The sequence below is a fragment of the Myotis lucifugus genome, unplaced genomic scaffold (genome assembly GCF_000147115.1).
Source record: "Myotis lucifugus unplaced genomic scaffold, Myoluc2.0 scaffold_35, whole genome shotgun sequence".
Classification (NCBI taxonomy): domain Eukaryota; kingdom Metazoa; phylum Chordata; class Mammalia; order Chiroptera; family Vespertilionidae; genus Myotis; species Myotis lucifugus.
Window position 1 is genome coordinate 5,960,747 of NW_005871083.1, and position 15,904 is coordinate 5,976,650.

Consider the following 15,904-nt stretch of genomic DNA (forward strand, 5'->3'; position numbering starts at 1 on the left):
TCAGAGCCACAGAAATCAGCTCATGCCACGAGAAAGTGAATTCAGGACCCATCTCACCACGAGGTTAGGACAAAACCCGGCACCTTGCACTTTGAAATGGAGAGAAGATGTCCCAGCCCAAGATGTCTTCATCAGACCCTCTGCCTAGAGACAAGCCCCGGTCCCCGGGCCGCTCCTGGATGGCTCAGTGAGCAAGCGCAGGGCCCCAGCAGCCAGCCCATGCCTGTCTCATGGCCTTGTCCTCACTCCCTCTCCACAGATGGGTGGAAGTTCCAAACGGCCTGCACGCCATTTGTGCCTCCTCACTGCCCAGCGCAGACCAACAGGCCCCCACTGTGGGCTGTTCATCATTTTCTGACACTTTTATGGCTCCTGTGCTCGGGCCCGGGCAGGCAGCCCCCTCAAAGTGCAGAGTGAACTCCACAGACCAGGGAGGGCGCTCTCACCGCAGGCGTAGGCCGCGGCAGCTCTTAATAGACCATCAAGGAGATGCCCTGCAAAATGCCTGTCTTCTAGGTGAGCGTTGGGCACCGCCAAGGTCGTCACCTGACAGTTGAGTTACCAGCCCTGTTGTTTTCATGGCCCAGCCAACCCTGTTTACAGGGGGCTGGAGTGTCATTCTGGTCCAGAGGGGAGAGGTTTCAATGAAAGTTACTTCACTTCTGCGATGACCCAGGTCCCGAGGAGCCTGTAGCCTCACACGTCCACATGCTTGATGCTGAAGCTGTGTCGTGGAGGAAAGAAGCTCTGGGAGGGCATTTGATGCACCAGGACCACACAACTGGGTGGGGGACGAGGGGCGCTCGGGCCTGTCTGATTGGGCTTTGCCTACTGCGTCATCTGTTTTCTCCAAGAGCATTTCTGTTCTTCTGGATCCTTTAGTTGCCCCACCCTGGCATTACCCAGCATGCCCCACCCCAGATCTAGCACAGTGTTGCTGGAAGGAGAAACCAGGTCCACTTTGCACAACTTCAGGGGGCGCCGTTCTCCCTGGAGTCTGTGTAAATGATCCTCCTGTCCCAAGTTCTGTGAAAGTGCACCCTGGTGGAAGCCCCGAGAGGGACCTCCAACCACCCCCACCCCAGCAAATGACCTCCTAACTCAGGGGCCCAAGTGGAGCCCCAGGAAAAACCTTTGCATTTTCAACCACAGTGAATATGGGCAGAGTGCCCTTCCTCCAACCTTTCACATCCGCCTTCGTGTTTCTGTAAACATGTCAGTGATCAATGCCGCCAACCCCTGAACAGGGCCTGAGTCCCGAGGGAGCACTGACCAGCCCTCCTGAATCACGAAGGCTGTGAAAACTGCAATCACAGAAATGCAACCGGCTGGTCAGTGAGGCTTGCTCTCCAAAGCTGTGAGAATCATCAGGGCACCTTCCTGTCCCAGGATTAAAAGTCAGAGCAGGACCTGGTGAAGCAATTCCCTTTGATTTTTATTGACGAAGCTCAGGGTGCTGATAGCGGGGGATCACACTGATCTCATTTTATTCTCATTTAGATAAGTTATTTTGCTATTTTTCTCAGTTGCCTACATTTTCTTTCTAGATGGCGTACTTTGAATCCTATCCTCCCAAATAGCTTGTCACAAAACTCAGGGGGAAAATGTTAAGTCCAAAATAATAAGTTACCATCCAGATTCTAAGAAAGAAGTTGTCTGCCTTTCTCTCAGTCAAAAGTCACAGTAACATTGCTGATATTTTTATGTCTAAATACTTCTTTCAAGGATTTGTGATGAGTATATTTATTTAAAGTCACATAAGATACATAGCTTACTTTTCTAATAACATATTTTCTTGAACTTTACATGAGCAGAGATCAAATGCACAAACAAAATCTGTATCTCAGCTTTTCCTTTAGTTAAAAACTTTTAGTAATGCTCGGCCGGCGTGGCTCAGTGGTTGAGTGCCGACCTATGAATCAGGAGGTCATGGTTTGATTCCCAGTCAGGGCACATGCCCGGGTTGCGGGCTCAGCCCCTAGTGGGGGGCGTGGAGGAGGCAGCTGATCAATAATTCTCTCTCATCGATGTTTCTATCTCTCTCTCTCCCTCTCCCTTCCTCTCTAAAATAAATAAAAATACTTAAAAAAAAAAACCTTTTAGTAAGCAGTAATAAAGCAAAAAGTGGAAAGAGACTCTAAGGACATGAACAGCCCAAGTTCTGCGAACGCTCAGGGCTCACATGAGTGCACCGAGGTGGAGAGGGGAGGAGCTGAGCCACTGGAGAAGCTCATTCAGCCTTGGCAGAGGTCAGACTCCAGCGGAGGAGCTCTTGCTGAATACTCACCTGGCCAGGCCACAGGCAGTGGTGTTTAAACACACACAGCACGGAAATCTATAATTCAGACAGCCCTCCAGGTTAGGTGAAGAGGCAAAGTGACCCAGAGTCTTCTGCCTGCTTCTGTTTTTCAAATGTGCTTCTCTGGGCACGATGCAGCCCACGTTCCCCACCTGTTCCCGTGGAACTTGAAAGCCGTTGCCTCTGTCAGCCCAAGAGCAGCCTGTAGGGTCAGTCACTGACTGGAGTCAGCCCCGGCTCTGCCATCCAGCCTGGAGAGCAGTGGGCATGCTTACAGTCATAGCCGGTTTTCTTGTTTAGAACTGGCACCAGGGGATTGTGGGAAATGTGGGAAACCTACGTAAGCATAAGGAAAACGCCACCCGCGTTTCCTCTTTCCAGAGATAACCATTATTAACGCCGATCAGTCCTCTCTCTCTCTCTCTCTCTCTCTCTCTCTCTCTCTCTCAATACATCATTTATATGTACAGAAACACAAATATACATATTTGTTTAACAATGGGATCATACCTTACAAACTCTTTTATAACCTACATGTGTCACCTAATACGTTGAAAACATCATCTCAGTCCATTAAACGTCTTCCCCAGTATCAGTTCATGATAGTCCGAGAGCCCTGCTCCCAACTGTTGGATATTGAAATTGATCTCAGTTTTTCTTCGTCATCATCATCATCAACATCATTATTTATTGCTTTAAGAAAAACATTTCCCTGCCTGTGTCCTAGAGAACAGTATTGTTTCTGTTAACAAACAGGTATCTTAAGAAAAAATTAAATACAGTGGCCTGTGTTCAAAGGGTTTGGGTTAAACATAGTTAAATAGTTTATTTGTTTTTAATAATGGGACTTCCCAGATTCATTAGTATGTTAATGCAGCCTTTGAATTCCAAAGCTCCTGACACCTTTACACATACACTAGCACATGTGTGCGTTCGCTCTTTCCTCTCTCTCTCTCCTCAACTGTCCAGGCTGGGATTGAATGAATATTTAGTACTTGAATTTCAAACGGTTCGGTATGTTTTATTAATAATGCTCATTGTGATTTTATTTTAAATAGTACCGATTATTGCTAATATCTTTTGTTACCATGAGGTTAAATATATATAGAGAGATATAAATATATGGATAGCTATATATGGATATCTATATACTAGAGGCCCAGTGCATGAATTCGTGCACTTGTGGGGTCCCTTGGCCTGGCGTGTGGGGATAAGGCCAAAACCAGCTCTCTGACATCTCTTGAGGGGTCCCAGATTGCGCGAGGGCACAGACCAGGCTGAGGGACCCCACCAGTGCACAGATTTGGGCCAGGGAGGGACTACAGGAGGGCTGTCCAGCCCATCTCGCCCAGTCCTGATTGGCCAGATCCCAGCAGCAAGCTAACCTACCAGTTGGAGTGTCTTCCCCCTGGTGGTCAGTGTGTGTCATAGCGACTGGTCAAACGGTCGAACAAACGGTTGGACACTTAGCATATTAGGCTTTTATTATATAGGATATATATATATATTTCTCTGTATATGTGTGTGGGTATTTCCCCCCCACCCCCCATGTCTCTTACTTCTATGTTTTGAGAGTGTTTAAGGTGAAGGTTTGGGAATATTTATGGGAGATTTATGCAGGCTTCTAGAATGTTCTGGAATCTTGTTCAGAAAAGAGGGTAATCTGAATTTTTTCCTAAATCATCTAAGATGTAGTGGCCACCTCTCTCCCTGAAGTGGGTTTGAAGGCAGCCATTAATAAAAGTGAAGACAAGGGCTTCATCATAAAGTCCTTTAATTCTAGGCCACACCAGGTAAAATTCCCCAGGACCACAGCTAAGGGCGAGCCCCGTCTCAGAAAATGAGGCCGAGAATTCTTAACTTTCACCAACATGGCCACGCAAGTCTTCAAACCTTCCCAGGAGGTTCTTCAGCAGCAGAACAATGAATGCGATCGCAAGCCTGGCGAGACCAGCTGACCCAGAGTTTAGCTTGATTCTTTCGCATTCAGCCTTTCTCTGTTTTGCTGACACAAAGCTCCAGCCCACTCTTGTCTTGGTTCCAGAGGGAGCGAGCATTCCCCACCCGGGACTTGAACGGGCCGCCCCGAGTGAGATTCGCCCGGCCACGCACCAGACAGGCAGGGTATCTGGGGAAAATGAACCCCTCCCAGCAAACCCACGGGGGTGAGAACGCACATGCTTTTCTCAAAGAAAACTCCTGGCAGAGATAAAAACCAGCCACGGGGGCAGCCCCAGAAAGGTTTCTTGCTAGTAGGTACCGAGAGACTTAAAATGTTCCATCTTGTTTGCCATATAAGAAGATAATCAGACTATGGTATAGCTGTTCACAGAATGCAGGCTCATAGGGGCATTACAAGATTTATCAAGGATTTCTTTAGCTTGAAACATACAAAACTGTATGGAGTGCAGTCACAACTATATAAAACTAAAACGTAAAAACTACTAGTGCATTTTAAAATAAAGTAAAGAAAATACATCAGACTCTTTGGTGGTTGTCTGGAGTGGTGAGACAGTGGCCACATTTGCTTTTCTGGTTTTTCCCCCCAAGTTCAAAAGCTGAGCATTCATTTTAACTTTCTAATAAAAGCGCAGTAAATTTTGTTTAAAGAAAATTCTTCAGCAGTTATAGCTAAGACTGACTGTATTTAAATGCAATGGTAGGACTTTTTTTTTCCTCTCCCTGAGTGAATCTCACAAGTCGTATTGAAAGGACATGGAGAAAGAATAAAACCATATTCGGGCAGGTTCCTGATGGAAACCACATTGGTTCAGCTTCGAGGCGTCCGCACAAGTCTGTACACAGGAAGGAAGGCAAGGGAGAGATGAGGTTGAACGAGTGAGAGAAGCCACAGAGGCGGAGTGGTTTGCAGGCACACGGGCTCAGAGAGGTGAACTTACTGGGCCAACATCACAAAGGAAGTGGTGGCCCCAGGATTCTAACGTTGTCCTTGTCGGTGAAAAGGGGACAGCAACGTTACACTCCAGCGTGAGATGTAAATGAACAAAACCCGCGTTTCAGTGCAGCCTCTGGGCACTCGGGAAGTGACACCTGAGGAAGGTGCAGTTCCTCATCTGGGTGGCCGGCCTCAAACGAGAATCTGTCCCCGTTCCAAAGGTAAAGGACAAGCACCCAGCAGACACCGCGGGAAACCAGGGCAGCCGGAGGCAGACAGGAGTCTCTTCAGTCCCAAGGAGTGATGGAGAGCCTCCATTTGCATATCCCTCTTTGGGAAATTGAAGGAAGCTTTTCTTCTCTCACACCTAAGATGCAGGCGGGCAAGGCCTTGTAAACAGATCAGCTCCCACGGAGACGATCCTCTGAGGGTGCGGCCCATTTCATACAGGCAGCCAGTGCTGCAGCCAGTGAGGGAAACGCATAAGCCAGAATGAGCCAGAGAGGCTGGGGTGCTGGTGCTGGTCTGGGTAAGGCATTCAGATGGGGTCCAAGTGGTGGCACGGTTGTTGATTGACAAGAAACAGAAGGCATGATGTTCCCAGACTGAATAATGTGGTAAACTTGTAGTAACTTGGCTGAACTGAGGGGTTTTTTTCTACCCAAATCGAGTGTAGAGTCACCCAGAAGTGCCACTCGAATTAAAATTGTGAACTTGAAACTGTGGGAAAATGAAAGGCAAAATGCTTATACTTTATTACTATTTTTAAATAATATTTTTATTGTTGATAGTATTACTAATATCTCCCTAACCCTAACCCTTTATCCCCCTCCACCCTGTCCCTACCCCCACTCCCAGATCTCCACTACTCTACTGCCCGTGTCCATGGGCTATGTATATAAGTATATAAGTTCTTTGGTTTAATCTTTTCTCGTCCCCCTAACCCCACATCGAGGTATGCCAGTCTGTTCTATGCCTCCATGCTTCAGGTCTTATTTTGTTGGTCAATTCATTTGTTCATTAGATTCCACAAATAAGTGAGATCATGTGGTATTTGTCTTTCTCAGATTGGCTTATTTCACTTAGCATAATATTCTCCAGGTCCATCTGTGCTGTTCCAAAGAGTAAGAGATCCATAGTGGCGCCGCTGGTGTAGTGGTATCATGCAAGATTCCCAAAGAGTAAGAGATCCCTTTTTTTTTACAGCTGCATAGTATTCCATTGTGTAAATGTCCCAAGCTTTTTTATCCATTCACCTACTGATGGGTACTTGGGCTGTTTCCAAATCTTAGCTATTGTAAATAACACTGCTATGAACACAGGGGTGCATATATTCTTTCTGATTGGTGTTTCGGGGTTTTTAGGATATATTCCCAGAAGTGGGATTGCTGGGTCAAATGGAAGTTCCATTTTTAATTTTTTGAGGAAACTCCATGTTGTTTTCCATAGTGTCTGCACCAACCTGCATTCCTACCAGCAGTGAACTAATGTTCCCTTTCATCCACATCCTCGCAGCACTTGTTTGTTGAATTTTTTGATGATAGCCATTCTGACAGGTGTGAGGTGATATCTCATTGTGGTTTTAATTTGCATTTCTCTGATGATTAATGACTTTGAGCATTGTTTCATATGTCTCAGCCATTTGTATGTCCTCTTTGGAGAAATGTCTAGTCAGGTCTTCTTCCCATTTTTAAATTAGATTGTTTGTCTTCCTTTTGTTTAGTTATATGAGACTTTATATTTTTGGTTATTAACCTCTTATCAGACATGTCATTGGCAAATATGTTCTCCCATACAGTGGGCTCCCTTTTCATTTTGATGGTGGTTTCTTTTGCTGTGCAGAAGCTTTTTTATTTTGATGTAGTCCCATTTATTTATTTTCTCAGTTTCCTTTGCCCTAGACTAGAAGATGTATCCATAAACATATTGCATGTGAGATGTCTGAGATTTTACTGCCAATGTTCTTCTCTAAGATTTTTATGGATTCATGCCTTACATTTAAGACTTTTATCCATCTTGAGTTTATTCTTGTCTATGGTGTAAGTTGGTGGTCTAGTTTCATCTTTTTGCATGTGTCTGTCCAGTTTTCCCAGCACAATTTGTTGAAGAGACTGTCTTTACTCCATCATATGTTCTTGCCTCCTTTGTCAAATATTAATTGACCATAATGGTGTGGCTCAATTTCTGGAGTCTCTGTTCTGATCCATTAGTCTATGTGCCTGTTCTTGTGCCAGTACCTGGCTGTTTTGGTTATAATGGCTTTGTAGTATAGTTTGATATCCGGTTATATGATCCCTCCTACTTCATTCTTCTTTCTCCAGATTGCTGCAGCTATTCGGGGGTCTTTATGGTTCCATATAAATTTTTGGAGTATTTGTTCTGGCTTTGTGAAGTATGCCATTGGTATTTTAATAGGGATTGCATTGAATCTTTAGATTTCTTTGGATAGTATAGACATTTTAATAATGTTAATTCTTCCAATCCATGAACATGGTACATGCTTCCATTTGTTTGTATTTTCCTCTATTTCTTTTTGCAATGTCCTTCAGTTTTCCAGGTTCAGATCTTTTACCTCCTTGATTAAGTTTGTTCCTAGGTATGTTTTTTGTTGTTTCAATGGGATTGCTTTTTTAGTTTCTTTTTCTGAGAGTTCATTATTGGTGTATAAAAATGCCATTGATACTCACCGGGCAGGGGAGAGACCATGAGCGAAGTATTCCTTTCCCTGATGTGTGCCTGTCCTGGGGATCCCAAATGTAGGAACTCGGCTGCATAATTGGGGTAAGGGGCCACGGGTTCCTGGTAACCCCCAAAAAAAAATGTCATAATTTATGGATGTTGATTTTGTATCCTGCTACCTTACCAAATTCATTTATTAAGTCTAGTAGTTTATTGGTGGAGTCTTAGGGTTTTCTATGTACAATATCATGTCATCTGCAAATAATGACAGTTTTACTTCTTTTCAAAATTGGATGCCTTTTATCTCTTTTACTTGTCTGATTGCTGTGGCTAGGACTTCCAGTACTATGTTGAATAAGAGTGGTGGAAGTGGACATCCTTGTCTTGTTCCCATTCTTAAGGGAAATGCCTTTAGTTTTTGCCCATTGAGTATTATGTTGGCTTTGTCATATATGGCCTTTATTATGTTGAGGTATGATCCCTGTATTCCCACTTTACTGAGAGTTTTTATCAAAAGAGGGTGCTGGATTTTGTTGAATGCTTTTTCTGCATGTATTGATATGATCATGTGGTTTTTATCTTTCAATTTATGTGATGTATCACATTTATTGATTTGTGACTATTGTACCAGCTTTGCATCTCTGGAATAAATCCCACTTAATCACAGTGTATGATCCTTTTAATATATTGCTGGATCCCATTTGCTAATATTTTTTTGAGGATTTTAGCATCTGTGTTCATCAGGAATATTGGCCTATAATTTTCTTTTTTTTGTAGTGTCTTTATCTGGTTTTGGAATTAGGATATTGATGGTTTTGTAAAAAGAGCTTAAAAATGTCCCTTCCTCTTGAATTTTTTGAAATAGTTTGAAGAGGATAGGTATTAGTTCTTCTTTGAATGTTTGGTAAAATTCACCTGTAAATCCATCTGGTCCAGGACTTTTGTTTGCTGGAAGTTTTTAAATTCTGCTTCAATTTCATCAGTTGTTATCCTACTCAGGTTTTCTGATTTTTCCTGAATGAGATTTGGAAGATTGTATATTTCTAAGAATTTTTCCATTCACCCAGGTTGTCCAGTTTGTTGGCATATAGTTGTTCATAGTATTTGCTTACAACCAATTGTATTTCTGTGGTGTCTGTTGTTATATCACCTCTTTCATTTCTGGCTTTATTTTGGTTCTCTCTCTTTGATTCTTGATGAGTCTGACTAGGGGTTTATCAATCTTGTTTATCTTTTCAAAAACCAGGTCTTGGATTTCTTGATTTTTTTGTATTGTTTTTTTAGTCTCCATGTCATTTATTTCTGCTCTGATCTTTATTATTTACTTCCTTCTACTTTGGGCTTTTCTTGCTGTTGTCTTTCTAATTCATTTAGTTGTAGGGTTAGTTTATTGGTCCTTTTTCTTGTTTCTTGAGGTAGGCCTTAGAGGTATGAACTTCCCTCTCAGGACTGCTTTTGCCGTGTCCTAGAGGTTTGGGGTGGTTCTGTATTCATTTTAATTTGTTTCCAGGAAGTTTTTAATTTCTTGCTTGATCTAATTGGTAATGCATTCATTGTTTAATAACATGCTATTTAGCCTCCATGTATTTGGGTGTTTTTGAGTTGTTTTTATTATAGTTGATTTCTAACTTCATGCCATTGTGATCCAAGAAGATGCTTGGTATTACATCAGACTTCTTCAATTTGTATAGACTTGTTTTGTGTCCTAACATGTAATCTATCTCTGAGAATGTTCCATGTGTACTTGAGAAGAATGTATATTCTGTTGCTTTGGGGTGAAATGTTCTGTAAATATCAATTAGATCCATCTGATCTAATGTGTCATTTAAGGCCTGTGTTTCCTTGTTGAATTTTTGTCTGGAAGATCTATCCAGTTATGTCAATGGAGTGTTAAAGTCCCCTAGTACGAATGTATTGCTGTCAATCTCTCCCTTAAAGTCCATAAATAGTTCGTTTTTTAATGTATTTGGGTGCTCCTATATTGGCTGCATATATGTTTACAAGGGTTGTATTTTCTTGTTAAATCATTCCCTTTAGTATTATGAAGTGGCTTTCTTTGTCTCTTGTTATGGCCTTAGTTTTGAAGTCTATTTTGTCTGGTATGAATATTGCTACCCAGCTTTTTTCCTTTCCTTTTGCATGGAATATATTTTTCCATCCCTTCACTTTCAGTCTCTGTGTATCTTTTGTTCTGAGGTGGGTCTGTTGTAGACAGCATATATATATGGCTCATATTTTCTTGACCATTCAGTCACCCTATGTCTTTTGACTGGAGCATTTAACCCATTTACATTTAAGGTTATTATTTATAGGTATTTATTTATTGTCATTTTATTTTCTTTATGCCTATGATCTCTCTCTCCTTTTCTTCTTCTTAAAGCAGTCCCTTTAACATTTCTTGCATTGTTAGTTTGGTGGCAATGTACTCCTTTAACCTTTTTGTCTGGAAAACTTTTTATTTCACCTTGAATCTTAAATGACAGCCTTGCAGGATATAGTAGTCTTGGACTTAGGCCCTTGCTTTTCATTACTTGAAAGACATATCCTTGGGTGAGGATTGAAAAAAAAATGCCTCTATTATTAGTACATAATTTTATCAAAAGACATAATTCATAGCCGTTTTTCCAGTGGTCATATTTTGTGCTATTACTTATATTCTAAAATTGCAACTAGTTTGGCTGAATGGTGAAAGGCACCAAGAGTTAACGCACGAGGCAAGAATTGTTATTTTAGATGCTTTTTTCAATGTAAACTTCTAATGGTGCCTGCTGCTGACCAGAACGGACAGCCGTTGTGCAAGGCCAGGCTTTCTGGCCCAGTGCTGACCCTAATGAAAGCTGTCAGGCCTCCTCCATTGAAATTCAAAACAAAACCACCCATAACCCCATTTTAAAGAGCAAAACCACAAGCCACAGCTTCAGTCATTGCTGGGGATGCTTCCATTTCTTATTTCCTATTGATAAGTCGCAGAAAGGCCTCCCTTAATCAGCCATGAAAGTGGAAACTGGCTGCCTTTTGAGTTTAAAGAAACTTAGGGAGAGAGAGCAACTCGAACGCACGTGAGTGCAGAGAAGCTGCTCCCTCTTCCTGTTCTGGCGGCACCAGGGCGACGGTGGAGAATGCTGGACCTTGAGCCCATTAGAAGCGAAGTGCAGGGAAAGGAGGCCACCTGCAAACTTTACAACCAGGACAGGAGAAAGGGTCTCTGGAGCTGAAGCCATATTGCCGGATAAATGCACCTACAGAAACCATGTGTCAGGTTTCTATGAGGCATCGGGCACCAGGACAAGAGCCAGATCAATGCTTAGGTAGGAAGCCAAATAGTCTTCCTTTGTGAATAATTCACCCATAGCATCAATTGAATGTGCATATACTGTTGGTCTATAGGCCACTTGGGCTTGAAGGCGATGGATTGGGATTCAAATACTGACTCTGATACTTACCACAGCTAAGGGGCTGTGGATAGGTTACTTTGTATACCACAGTTGCAGCATCTACGAATAAAATACGATGGAGTGATTTGCCGAGACTAGCGATTGGCACAGAGTAGATGTTTAATAAATAGTGCCTGCAATTAGTAGTAGTGATGATGGTAGAGTGGGATCATTATTATAGAATTAAAGTGTATATTACACATATAATATAATCATGTATCTGTTTATATAAGTCTATTTACACATTCATATGTCATCACAGATGGTGAGCAATAGCCTTGGGCTTAGAATAACCTAAAAGAAGTAGGTATATCTACTTGCTCACTTGTCCAGGAATTCCCCATGAAATTAGAAGATTAATGTGTCTCACAGGAGAAATGGCTCTCAGGGAATGGTGTTTGAGTGGATTCGGGGCATACCGGGCAAGAGGAGGCCTGGGTGCTGTTGAGGCCTCGGTTTAACTTCATGTACCTAGAGAACTTTTGATCAAGTTAATTAGGATCTTACTCGCTGCAGGGAGTCCTATAGACATGAGATATAAGTGTTTTTATAGCAGGAAGTGCGGGAGAGGTTGCCCTAAACTTTGAATTTCCACCATGTGGCACTCAGTACATATTTGTTGAGTGACTGATTGTCTGAAGGCTTAGTCTATCTAACTTAGGGAGCTCCTTGATTTAGGGCAATACTCACCTTCCCTGGTCAATTTCCTCCCAAATCTATTGTACCTGCCTGGTGCAGAGCCCATTTGGAAGTCAGTCAGCACTTACCTGAACAGCACAAGGGGGCAGATAGCCCGCAGCGTCTCCCTTGGGTCTCTTCGATATTTTCGACATCCCCTTGGCTGATGACACTCCAATGTCTGCTTTGCCATGGCTTAAATTCCGCCTCCACCAAATGCCTAAAGCTTAGCTAGAGTCAGACCCATAAAGCCACTTCTCTGCTCAGCCCGAGACCTCAACATGATGCATCTCTTTGGAAAGGACGTGTCTAACTCGTTCAAGGAGCAGTGGCATTGGTGCAGGGAAGCAGTATGGCTTTGAAATCACACCAACCCAGGTGTGAATCACAGCTCTGCCACTTATGAGCTGTGTGGACAAGGCGAATTGTAAAACATCTTGGCCTCAGTTTCTTCATAAGACAGGAAGGGGAGGGCTGCCTGGTAGGGTCGTGGACACATTAGAAATCAGATGTAATGTTGCAGCCTGCTTAGCACAGTGTGGCTCACAATCATCCCCGCAAGGATGGGAATTATTTTCAGGAACATAATGCCTGGTCACCAACAATCATTTTCTTCAACGGTTATTAAGCACCTTCTATGTGTCAGAAACAGTTCAAGGCACCGTGGCCACAGTTGTGAACAAAATAGACAGATCTAGTGGGGTTTATATTATAAGAGGTGGAAAGAGAAAATAGCAAATAGATACATAATGTGTCCAATAGTATTAAGTGTTGTGGAGAAAATAAAGGGTGAGGGTGCATTGGGTGCCACCATGAAGTCAGTCACATTCTCAGAAAGGGGGTTACATTTGAGCAGAGACCAGAATACAGTGTGAGAGGAAGCCATGCAATTCTCTGGAAGAAAAGCATTTCATCAGAGGTAGCAGCAAAGATAAAGTCGTTGCCTAGGATGGGTACTTGGCATATTTCAAGAACACAGAGGCTGGAGTGACTCCATATAGCGGATGAAGAGAAAGTGCTATAACACAGGATCAGAGAGCAAGGTGGGGACCAGATTATGAAAGAAACCCTGGGCTGTGGTAAAAATTTGCACTTGACTCAGTGAGATGAGAAGTTGTGTCAGTGAGTGTTGGCTGTGTACGAGCAGTCCTGGAAACTTCATGGCTTCACAGAACAAGCCTTTATTTTTTGCCATCCTGTGGGTGGACCCGGCTGGGGCTGAATAGTCTGGGATGGCCCCGCCCACATGTCTAATGGTTAGCCTGGGGTCAGTTTGGGTAGCGACCAGGTGTCTCTCATCACCCGGCAGGCTAGCGGGTGGTTGCCAGGTTCCAAAGAGCAGCAAGAGAGGGCAACCCCCAGTGCACAGGCACTTCTCCAACTGGACAAGGTAAGTCAGGCGGCCAAGGCCAGAGTCAGTGTGGGAGACAACCAGTCACGTGTGGAGACTGGGGGTTATGGCAGTGTTTACCTCAAAAGCACTGGAGGGTTTGGACCAGAGAAGACTCACAGCTTTAAAGGAGCTGTGATAATAAGGACTTTGTAAGGGTAAATATCACCAGACCAGGGAGGTAGCCAGGCGATGGGCCACTGGAAAGCAATGGTGTTTGACTGGACTGGGCCACAGAGCCAGAGGCCCAGAGGTTCATGATGCTGTGTGGCCTGAAGGTGCCATTATAGTATTTTAGCAAATGCATCCTCTCCATCTTGTCTAATTGGACCTTCTCAGACCCCTGGAATGGCCTAGAAACCAGGGTTAGTGAAAAGGGGCTGAATGGGAAAGAACCCCCAAACCGCCCACTTTCTAATACACAGATCTTCTCTAATGACCAAGAACTTGATAATTACAGGGGGAACAGACCACTGAGGACTGAATAACCCACTATAAGTAACAACAGAACCTCTCTAGGTGAAATTAAACAATAGTCATGTTTCTTTCTCTTTCTTCAACAGAAAATATGATGCTGGCATGCTAATCGCGTGAGACAACCCGGGCCACGGACAGCCACAAAGCACAAAACAAACTCAGAAGAAACAAGAACGGTGTTTTCCTGGCGTCTACAAGAAGCGCTTTATTTTTCCTCTAGATTTCTTTTCTAAAAAAAAAAAAGGCAAAACAAAACAAAAAACCAAAACTGTAACAAACATTTAAAGACACAAGACAGACTTCAGGTGATAACATTCGAGCATGCTCTTTTATTAAGCGTAGGATGGGAGGGATGACAGGACTGGTGAGCAGAAAGCTAAAGCAGGAGCCCTGAGGAGCTGTGAGCCGCCGGGGTGCTGCTTGAAACCGTGAATGAAAAATGAAGGGAACGGCTTTTCACCCCACCCCGCAATGATCCTGTAAATTCCTACGGACAACGCTTCCTTTCCTGCCTGTCAAGGTATTGGGGGGATGCTTGGCAAAATTCATCTGCTATAATTGCTAAAGAACGTTTTGTATAGTTTGGCAAGGGAGTCGAAGGACTGGTACCTTTGTGACTCGTAGCTCTGTCTATGCCAGTGTCACCTCCATCTTCGCTGACAGGAACAAGGCTCAGGGCCTCTCCCCAGGAGTTGCCAAGCCCACTTGGACTTGGTCAGAAAGAATGCAGCAATGATCTCCTGGATCAATGCAGCGGAAGGATAAACACTCTTTCCTGAACAGAGAAAGCTCCCGGCGGCAGTGTGGCTCTGGCTGTGCTGGTGGGACAGGGGGCACCAGGCTACTCTAAATAGTGAGAGAAACTTGCTCCTGCTTCTACAATGAGACAGGCCACCACCAGGAAAGAAAAGGGACCCAAGCCTCAGCCAGCCCCAGAAGAGAGATCCTTGACCCCTGGAATGAATTCCCTGCTTCCCACTGGTATTTGACATTTTCCCATCTGCTGTGACTACTCCTATTTCCTTGGCTCTGGCGGATTGGTGTCAGAGGGACACGGAAAGGCCTGGATAATCTGGATAATAAGTTGGGGAGGGGGCAGCGTTGGCAGTGACGTGCGGGCACACAGGATGGGCGTGTGTTCCAGTCGTCACCTGAGCTCCCGCTTAGCTGGCCTGGCCGCCGAGTCCCTCCTGGATCAGCCTCTCGCTGAGCGCCCACAGGGCCCGGGCTGTCTCCTCCCTCTGAGCCTCCGCGGAGGGCAGGCAGCGGCAGCAGTTGTTGAAATACATCCCTCCCAGGCCCTCTAGTTCGGGGGCAGCAGCACAGTAGACGGTGGTGGCAGCTCCTTGTTGCTGGAAATTAAAAAAAAAAAAAAAGACCATAAACAATTTATTTAAGAAAAGAGGTGATGAGATGACTTTCTTCTGACTGGGAATCAGCAAGCCTCTCCCCGCCCGGTCCACTTGCATCTGGACCTCAGCGTGGCCAAGGGGCCTGAGCTGAGCCCAGGCCTGGAAGGTAGGAGGTGAGCAGCCTGGAACAGCGAGCTCACGGACCCTCTAAAGCTGGCGTGACTCTTTGCACCTCATATAGGAAAAGGCTTCAAAAATAAATATGCATATCACTCACGTCAGACATCTCTCCCCAGCAAAGAGGAAATGAAGGCACCCTTCTGCACACGCAAGAAGACATTTGTCCAACCCCTTGACTTCTCAGTGCATAATGCATTTCGGCACAAGATGTTTCCAGAACCTTCTGTCTGGATGAAACCAACCACTCTAATAATGGCCCATCAGGGAGAAACTTAAGCAGGACCCGTGCCAGCCCACTCCAGAACGCAAGTTGCAATGAGTGCTATGGATCACTTTCCGTTCACTCTGGAGTAGCACGGTGGCTAGGGCAGTGTGCCAGGGAGGGACCATATCATCCCGGCTGACAGGGTACTGTCAGAGATGCTGTAAAGAGGGCAAGAACTCACTTTGCTTTGCAAGCCATAATTAAAAATAATAGGCTGGTGTTCATAGGGAGACACGGTAGGCACGGCTCTAATT

The 15,904-nt window shown here is 44.3% G+C and overlaps 1 protein-coding gene across 1 annotated transcript in view; it reads right to left on the reverse strand.

Annotated features, from left to right (window-relative positions):
* Window positions 1–14,159: 14,159 nt before the first annotated feature.
* The window catches only part of WWOX (WW domain containing oxidoreductase), a 912,702-nt gene continuing 910,957 nt past the window's right edge, over window positions 14,160–15,904 (reverse strand). Inside the window, exon 9 of the mRNA XM_006087054.3 lies at window positions 14,160–15,205. Within this exon, the coding sequence (XP_006087116.1) occupies window positions 15,017–15,205 (189 nt within the window). The 3' untranslated portion in view covers window positions 14,160–15,016. The remainder of the gene's footprint in view (window positions 15,206–15,904) is intronic.